The sequence below is a fragment of the Pundamilia nyererei genome, unplaced genomic scaffold (assembly GCF_000239375.1).
Source record: "Pundamilia nyererei isolate P.nyererei 1_Seehausen unplaced genomic scaffold, PunNye1.0 scaffold00088, whole genome shotgun sequence".
NCBI classification, from domain to species: domain Eukaryota; kingdom Metazoa; phylum Chordata; class Actinopteri; order Cichliformes; family Cichlidae; genus Pundamilia; species Pundamilia nyererei.
The window spans coordinates 1,957,104-1,965,919 of NW_005187489.1; the positions used below are offsets into that span (position 1 = coordinate 1,957,104).

General features: G+C 43.2%; 1 protein-coding gene and 1 long non-coding RNA gene across 2 annotated transcripts in view; one reads left to right on the top strand and one right to left on the bottom strand.

Annotated features, from left to right (window-relative positions):
- erich1 (glutamate rich 1) overlaps positions 1–2,865 on the bottom strand; it is a 7,304-nt gene extending 4,439 nt beyond the window's left edge. The window contains exons 1-3 of the mRNA XM_005739001.1: positions 2,242–2,865; positions 1,505–1,645; positions 1,278–1,424 (exon numbers count right to left, since the gene is read on the bottom strand). Of these exons, the coding sequence (XP_005739058.1) occupies positions 1,278–1,424; positions 1,505–1,645; positions 2,242–2,260 (307 nt within the window). The 5' untranslated portion in view covers positions 2,261–2,865. The remainder of the gene's footprint in view (positions 1–1,277; positions 1,425–1,504; positions 1,646–2,241) is intronic.
- Positions 2,866–3,011: 146 nt separating this feature from the next.
- Positions 3,012–8,816, top strand: part of LOC102194062 (uncharacterized) — an 11,979-nt gene continuing 6,174 nt past the window's right edge. Inside the window, exon 1 of the long non-coding RNA XR_311889.1 lies at positions 3,012–3,165. This is a non-coding gene — a long non-coding RNA (uncharacterized LOC102194062). The remainder of the gene's footprint in view (positions 3,166–8,816) is intronic.

Here is an 8,816-nt window from a genome sequence, read left to right on the forward strand (position 1 = left end):
ATGTCAGAGAGAATGAATATCCTAATATAATCACCTTAGGCACACTGCTCTGTCTGTGAGCATAGCAGCCCCACCCATGTGCTGTTCAAACCTCTGTTTGTGACAGTCAACCAATCAGAAAGTGACTGGCTTAAGAAGAAGATTTAAAACTGCTACTTTCAGGATGGACTGAAGAATGATAATGGCAAGCTACTCTACAGAGTCCAAGAATTTGATGCAATTAAAAGAAAAAAAACAGGTTACGATAAACTTTCCTTTTGATTGTTCAGAAACAAGATTTTCTCGAGGATCCAAAGAAAACCCAAAATCAGAAGAACTAAAATAGATGTCCGTTTCTCAAAACATGTAGAAATACGGTTCTACATTTTGCAGCTAACGTGAATGTGAAGAGAGATCTGTTCATTCAAGACTAGGACAGCTTTTCTCTTTCTACACCACATCAACTACATCAATTCTCCTCTTTGTAAAATATTACACTGAAGCCTTTATGAACCTCCGCAGAACCCAAACTCTAGTTGACCTTAAACAGCTCTCTGGGTTGCAGTTCCCTTGAAGGCTCGCTACCCACTAAATCGAAAATGTGTTCAATTAGGAACTGCTACACTTACGAGTGCAATTAATCAAACTTAACCTTGTCAGTCATTCCAGCGGCCACCCTCAGACGATGGTCTGTGTAAGCCAGCAAATCACTTTTTTCACTGAGGTAAAGCAGAAGCTCTTCAGCTAAACGACGGTCTGAGTTACAGAAGATGATGAGTGTAACGAGCCGGAGCTTTTATTACAGCCTCATCACTTTGGTACTTCATGACAATAGAGAGAGGAGATAAAACAAACAGTCTTTAAATGATCCATATCAAATGCAGAGCATGTGACTCATCCTTGAATACCGCTGCCAGACAGCTCGACTCATCGCAGGTCAAGAAGATTTTAGCTCGGCATAAATCAGCTCACAACTCAGCCTCCAACATGTTATTAATAATAGTTAAATATCTCCTTTATAAATTATGCAAGTTTGCCCCAACAAGCACATTTAATCGGCCTATCGGAGTGAAAACAGAGTCACCCAGGCTCACTCACCATCTGCACAAGTTCTCCTCAGTTAAAGAACACGACTGATTTTCACTGTCTGTTTCCCCAACAACAGTGGCAGAGACAATCAGAAAGAGTAACTTTATTACTACAGAGCGCCAACCTGGAGGAGGCCCATGACATAAATCTCTCCTAGCTTTATGGTGCACAGCGCCAAGTCCATAAATGTAAGATTATGGGTGACGTACCAGCTGGTTCCTCCACGCTATTTATGCTTTTTAGCTGCTGTAGTGAGACCGATTCCTCTGAATGTATATCATAGTCTGCAGGAGGAGGAAGGACCGTGTACATCCGCCTGCCTGGTTTGGCTGCGCTCTGTCTCTTCACTGCATCTCCTGAGACACATAAGGCAAATAATGTAAGGCACTGAAACACAAAGGAGGGAGGAACGTGTTAGTAATTATCATGACTTTACCCGAGGCCGTGTCCTCTCCAGGAGCTTTGCTTTTCAGATGTTTCTTTTTGCCTAGAGCTTCTACAATATGTGGTGGGCTCTGTTCCGTCACCACCTCTTGGATGGCAGGGTAAAGCTTCTGGAGAACTTTTGACTGGAACACTGAGTGACACAAAGACAAGCTGTGTTAACTACGCATATTCAGGCTACATGTGATCTAGTCCATGTGGAAATGAAGCATGAAAACAGGATGTAACCCGCTGACTTTGAAAACTGAAACAGGTGATGTTCATGCTGTTTGTGACTGCAATAACACAGCCTAACAATGAACACCGTGTTTACAAACTTATTGTGATGCCAAACAGTTAAGATAAACTTAGAGTACACTGCCAGTCTTTAGTTTTAGTCTTTGTCATTTTCCTAAACCATCAAAACAAGAAGGAAATGTCAGTGAGTACATTTATTCAGAACACAGAGGACTGAGATGTCCACACGATCGTGGCCACATAAAAACTAATAAAAGCTGATCAAATATTAATCACCAAAAAACAAAACCTCCTGTCTTCTCGGGTACGTCTTCCAAAGTCAACGAGTGATTTTAGGGCTTGACAGAGGAGCACGTGCTTTTGTTTACAACACAGAAACCAACTTAACGCGAGATTTAGCTAGCTACGTTATTTGGGTACTTTAGCGAGCTAAAGAGTTACGAGCTCCGTGTGTGTTTTTGTATGAGATGAGTCATTTCTGGCGGTGCTTACCTTCTTTCCTATGTGCCATATTCAAACATCCACCACAGTCGAAGCAAAGAAAACATGAATTCCAACTCTGCACTCAGCTAGGAAGTTACTATGCTATCAAGCTAGCTGAGTTAGCTAGCAAGTATGCTACAGCAGCTTTTTAAATGAGCTAGCTTGACGCGCACGTCCCGCTCAACTTAAAGATCAGAGATATTCATCTGTCAGTATCATCGCCACAGAGCTCCAGCTTCTTCAGCAAAGCCCACTAACCCAGAGTAATGCGCAAAACTGCTGAACCGCGCACTTCACCGGCTACCACACGCGCACTGTGACGACCAAGAGACTTCGCTTCCTTTTGCGCCAACTTCTATTCAAAATCCGGCCAATTTAAAATGCACGCAGTCCTCACAAACAAACACTCTCTGTATATACTTAATGATATGTATTTACGGGATTACTCGAATCTATTCTTCACATCGGCAGACGAATCAACCTCGTTTATAGTGTAATATTCATTAGCCTTGCGTATTTCAAGGAAAAAGACTCAAGAAGGTCTGGATTTGTAGAGCGAACTTAAAAATGACTCCAGCTAAAATGATTATTATAAAACCATTATTAGTTATCTGAGCAGGTGTATCATACTACCAGAGCAACATACGTTTTTTTTGTTTTTTGTTTTGTAATGTCCACTTTTATTCTTTTCAAGGGGCTACAGCGCCCCCTGCGTTTGAAAGCTGTAATAACAGCGGCTTGGGCGTGCGCACACCAAGCCAGCTGTAGGACGGGGTGCAGGCGAGATGAGAATACTAAACAGGCGCCTCATGGCTCAGCATCAGCACCGGGCTGAGTTCAGATTTGCGCACCCATCAAACTTGGCTTGGGACCTCAGCATGTGAACGGGCTTTGCAGGAGGAGGATCCACCTAGAATGTCAGCTCTGAAAAAGGTATTTCCTCCCTGTCTCTCTCTTTTCTTAATCTTTCAGCACACATTGAAGTCATGAAATGTGACAATGTGCAGCATTCAAACGTGGCATACAGTCATCTTACAGTAAATGGGAAAATGTATGCAGTGATGACAAATAGGTGTGTGTATGTGAGCAGTTCAGTAGCAAGGTTTTCTTAGAAGTGTGGGACTTTTAAGCGGCTGGCTTTCTTTCTTATTATTATTTTTAAAGTATATTAAGTGTCACAGTGCTGGTTTGCTTAATCATGACCACTGATTACAGTTGCCCAAGTATAATATGATTTCTGCATGCTTTGCATGTGGAATCTGATCACTGCTCCTCTGCTATAGCTCTCGCATGTCATTCCACTTGCATTTATCCCTGAGGAGGCTTGCACGAAGAGCACTTCAGGCAAGAAAAGCTTAGGATAACTTCTCAAAGAGATATTGTGTCAGGTTTGATCTCAGCCAGACTCCTCCTTTTGTGCACTGTCACGTAGTACTGTATGTGCCATGCTGACTGCCATCTCTGTGGGTGGATGAGCTTCACTGACTGTGTCTGACAGAGCCAAAGCCCGACACTGGCAACCCTGAATGATAGTGAAGCTCCAAAAAGCTTGCAAAAAACGAGCCAATGGATGAGTTTACTCTGTAGTAAATTATGCTGATTTAGGTAAACATGTTGCATAATTCCTTGCTGTGAACAACACACTGAATAGCACATAAACACCTCCTGCAAGCCCTCTTAATGAACAAGTAGTAAGATTTGCAGGCTGCTCGTGGTGTAGCAGTCATCCTCTAACAGCGCTGGCCATGCTGAAAAAAGAACTTGCTAACTGCATGTTTGTGCAAAAAAAGAAGCTTGTCATCACTCTCGGTGTACATTGACAAATGATGTTGTTTAAGACTCAGTGCAGCCGCAAGTATTGACGTCTTAGCTCTGACAGATTCCACTGACTGAGCAGCACAAAAAGAAGGAAAGTTGTATAGGACGCCCGCTTCGACACTGCTGCTGAATCCATAGCAAATGCAGACTACTCAGCACACGCTGTGAGTGACAAAGTGCTGGCTGCCAGCGCTCACATAGTCAGACATCATAATCACAGAGGTGCTAAAAATAGGGAACCATGTTCATTGGAATGCTTCAGAAGCTCAATGGAGTCACTGCTGTTCGCACAAGTGGCTAAAAGTTTTACCAGGATACTCTTCGATGCTGCGCTCCTGTCCTGCTCAATAATACAAAAGCACTTATTTTTAGACAGTAGCGGTCAGCTAGTCTTCCTTCAGTGACACACCTTCTTGGGTGAGACACTGATGTGTAAGATAAAGAGCTGAAGGTCTGTGCATTGCATAGTATAGCAGGCCATATGTGGAAAATGTGATTTTTGAATGTTTTATGTGGGGTCTTTGCAAACCGCCCCGTGTTCTCTCATTGAAAATAGCAAGCGGTGTGACACCAAACTAACTGCATGAAATGCAAGTGTCAGTATCTGTTTGTGTGCAGATTTGCATGTGGATCGCAGTATCTAACCATAACCATAATTCGTCTGTCCTACCTGTCCGTCCTGGCTGGTGGCAGATGAGAAATGTAAGGTCGCCACTGTAAGGCCTGGAGTGAAAAATGACATGTCACTCCCCCACCTTTTACCCCATTCACACCGCCACCTCTGCTTTCCCCGGCGACAATTCAGCCCTTCAATGAGAGCTCGATGATTCACTGAGAAATCTTTACTCATCCTAACAGGCAATTTCTTCACTTAAAAAGGAGGGTGCCTAATTAAAATCCACTGCCTGCATTTTTTAAAAAAGTAATTGGAAACTGACACTGTTTTCCTCCCAGAAGCACTTTGAAAATTGAAGGTCGCTTTTTCTTGTTCTTCTTGCATGCACAAGCGTGCACCCGCTTCTGCGCCCACACAAAAGAGTGGCTCGTGTGGACTTTGGCTCCTTGGCAGTGACACGATAAGGCTCTCATAATCTATTTGAAGATGCAGCACAAACTTCAGACGTTGCATTTCTGCATGCAGTGATGTCATTTTGGTGAACGCAGAGGCAGAAGAGCAGCGATGAATGTAGACCAGTGTGACTGAAAGTAAACGTTGAAACATTCAGGAGGTTCTTTTCTTATTCATCCGCTCTCTGTGACGGATGTGTTTCCGCTTCCCCCTGCATGTCCCAGCATTTTCTCTCACTTTAAGACTTTCTCTTACCAGCCCGTGCACACAAATCCAACTTCTTTCCATGTGTTTGCCTCAGTTTTTATACCTCAGTTCATTTTGTGAATGAACCTGTAATAGTTTTGGCTTGAGTAGAGGGATGCAGAGTGAGTGCAGGGGATGGATGAGACGCTGCTTTATGAATATAAAACATGAGGCATGAGATCCAAGTGTGTGTGTGTTTGTGTGTGTGAGTCCTTTGTGTCTGGGGATATCTGTGCATACCTGCAAAGCAGCCGCAGTCATTTAATCACCTTTGTGCTGTGGTGGGATAACACGTACAGACGGGCGTCCCTGAATTCTCCCAATGCTACTGTACCGACGTGTAGCCCTCAGGCATGGCGAGCCGGTGTCCTGAGTGACCTTTTCTCTCTAGCGGTAAATAGAAATAGTTTGATATCAGCACTGATGACGATTTCTAAAGGTTGTCCTTTGCGAGTTTGCCGAGCAGAGAGTCGAGCGGCTGTGTCTCTTGTCAGCTGTGCGCCTTTGAAACTCTTTGACTAGAGACAAAGGTAAATCATCTCATGCTCTAAATGGAATTATAAATATGTCCTCAAAGACCTCTTGTGTTAACACTCTGTCATAATATAAAATCTCACAGTAATGCAAGAGCATCACACCATCCCATTTCAACTGGTCTCGCCTGTGGAGTGTGGAACCATTACAGCTGGCCAAAGCTCTTTACAACCAAATCTTTATCGGGCCTTTTTTCACCGAGCAGTGAACTTGAATATATCAGCTGGAAAAAAAGCACCCGACATTAATGAAGGACAATCAAGGCAGAGCGAGTTTTAACTGGGACAAAGTTTAAGGATTTTGATTAAGAGCCAGAAAAAGTTTCGTGTGGTGAAGCTGTTAGGATATGTTTCTAAACCCGGGCTGCTCAGATTTTCTTTTTAAGTTGCTTTGCTGCAAATACTCCAAACGCAGGTCTGCAGACAGAGCGAGACAGAGGAGCAGTGGATGCTGTAGGCTATTCATGTTAGGATGCCTGGGTCGTTGACCCAGGGTTTTGAGTTTATTGTATTATTTATCATTTCTATTCTTTGGTTTCTTCGTTAGAGTTATGTCTTATGGTTTATGTCTCTGTGTTATCCTTAGTTGCTATATCCCCGTGTCCAGTCAGTGTCTGTCTGCCCTGGTCCCATGTCTTTGTTCCCTCTGTTGAAGTGCCTGCATGTGAGTCTGGCTGTATCCCAATTCAGGGTCTGCAGCCTTAAAGTACGCAGGCTCAACGATCCTCAAGGGCCGCGTACTCAAAGACCGCTAAGGCCGGAAGTGCGAAGCTTGTGAAATGGGACGGTCTAGCCTCCGTTGCGCTGCCCAGGTTGCCTAGCAACCATGATACTAACAGCTGGAAACGTGTCATACAGCTTTGATGAAGGAGAAACTCTTTTGTTCATTTGTTTGTTTGTTTCTACATGAGCTTTGATCATTCTCTGTAAGATTCAGCTCAGCTATTGAACGGCGTACATTTTAAAGTAAAGGCTCTAAAACCAAGTTTGTACAAACGTCACTATTGTCACATAACTTTGCCGACATGTGGCCAACAGCAATGTTTTAATGGTCTTCGTTATTACACATTTGCACATAAATAAGTGACATAATATTCAGTACTTACTTAAAGTTTACTCTTTGGCCGCCCCTCATCCACCGTTTTTTTTCAGCAAATTTATCCACACCCATCGCCGCGCTATGCATTCTGGGATATGTTGGGCTACGAAGTCTACACTGCCACAGCCTTAAAATTCAGGGAAATGAAGGACGCATTTGAGGGCCGCATTTCGAGCAGCCTTTGAATTGGGACAGCCTTCGGCGCGCCGCTGTGACGTAATCGGCCTTGAAATGCGTACTTTAAGGCTGCAGACCCTGAATTGGGATACAGCCTCTGTGTCTTTAGTTCAGTCTGTGTTATGTTTCCTGTTTTATTTTGAAGGTCCATGTCTAATGTTAATGTATCTGGTTTTGCTTCCCCTTGTCTCGTTAGGCCTGATTTCCCCCAGCTGTGTTTCCCTCCTGTTACCCATTCCCTGCTTGCTCCCTCTGTGTATTTAAGCCCTGTGTTTCTCTGTGTCTATGTTGTGATCTACCGTTTATCTAGCTGTGTGTTCTGTCAGTCTTCTGGTGTAAGTTTATTTTGATATTTCCAGTTATGTTACTTTTTAGTTTAGCATTAAAGCTGTTTTGAGTTCAAGTTTTCCCTCCGAGTGTCTGCACCTTGGGTCCTATTCCTGCCTGCACACAGCAACACCTGACAATTCATGCCGTGATTACTGTGCATCGTGTTGTTTTCACCTCTGGAGAGTTGTTCTCCAGGTGCTCGGTGCTTAAATGATAACTTAATGCTAAGAAAAGTTTAGTCTGATGTTTACAGTGAAATTTATAGTGTAAAGTAAAAGAAACATCTCATGTAAGTTAAGCTGGATTTAAAGTAAGCAGAAGCAAAGCTATAATCTTTTTTTGTCAGACTAGTTTTATGATATTTCGGATGGCGTCTTTCTGTCGGGTTTTCTGACACGCACAGGCTGACTCTGTGCTTTTCCATCAGAAGTCTTTGCCATACATCTGCTCTTGTATACCGACTTATTTACATTTCACGTAAAGGTATCAAAGCCTGTTTTATATATCTATATAAAGCTTTGTCCTTCATCTGACCCTGCAAACACATCCCTGCAGTTGGTGCCTGTTTTTCTGGCCCCGCCTTTTACTTTTCATTTACATGTTTTCCTCTCTGGTGCCACTAACTTCACCCTGAAGAAGCAAAGTGAAGGTCGCTTTGCTGTAACAGTGCTTTATTGTTAATTTAGCTGAAATATCTGAGTGTATGATATGATTCATGTGATATCTACTGATGTGATCACAGGGAGCTTTTAACTATAATATTTACAGTTTATACCATATCAGGCTTGTGTGGATAAAAGTGACTAAGTAACCTGCTGAATACATGAATTAACATAACGTGGACATGGCCATTTGTTAGGTGGTTGCTAGGCAACATGATGATGTCATGCTTAATTCAAAGGTCATTTTAGCTTGTTGGAAGGTGATTGTTGGACACATGCAGAGGAGGGTTGGTGGAGATATTAAACATGGAGCTGCAAGACAGGTGGAGAAGAGGAAGTCCTCGGAGAAGATTCATGGATGTGTTGATGGAGGACATGCAGAGTGTTGGTGTGCCAGAGATAGTGTGAGATGGAAGCAGGTGATCCACTGTGGCGACCCCTTAAGGGAGCAGCTGAAGAGGGAGGTGGCTGTTAGGCATAATGATGATGTAATAATGTCTGCTATAGATAAGAACCGTCAGAGGCAGACGATGCACCTGTGTGCCCAGTTTGGTAGCTCAGCTCCTGATGGTGTAGGACGAGTTTGTGGGCAAACAAGCAGAGATATTCTGAACCGTGGTAAATCCTGTCTTAAACATATAATAACAACA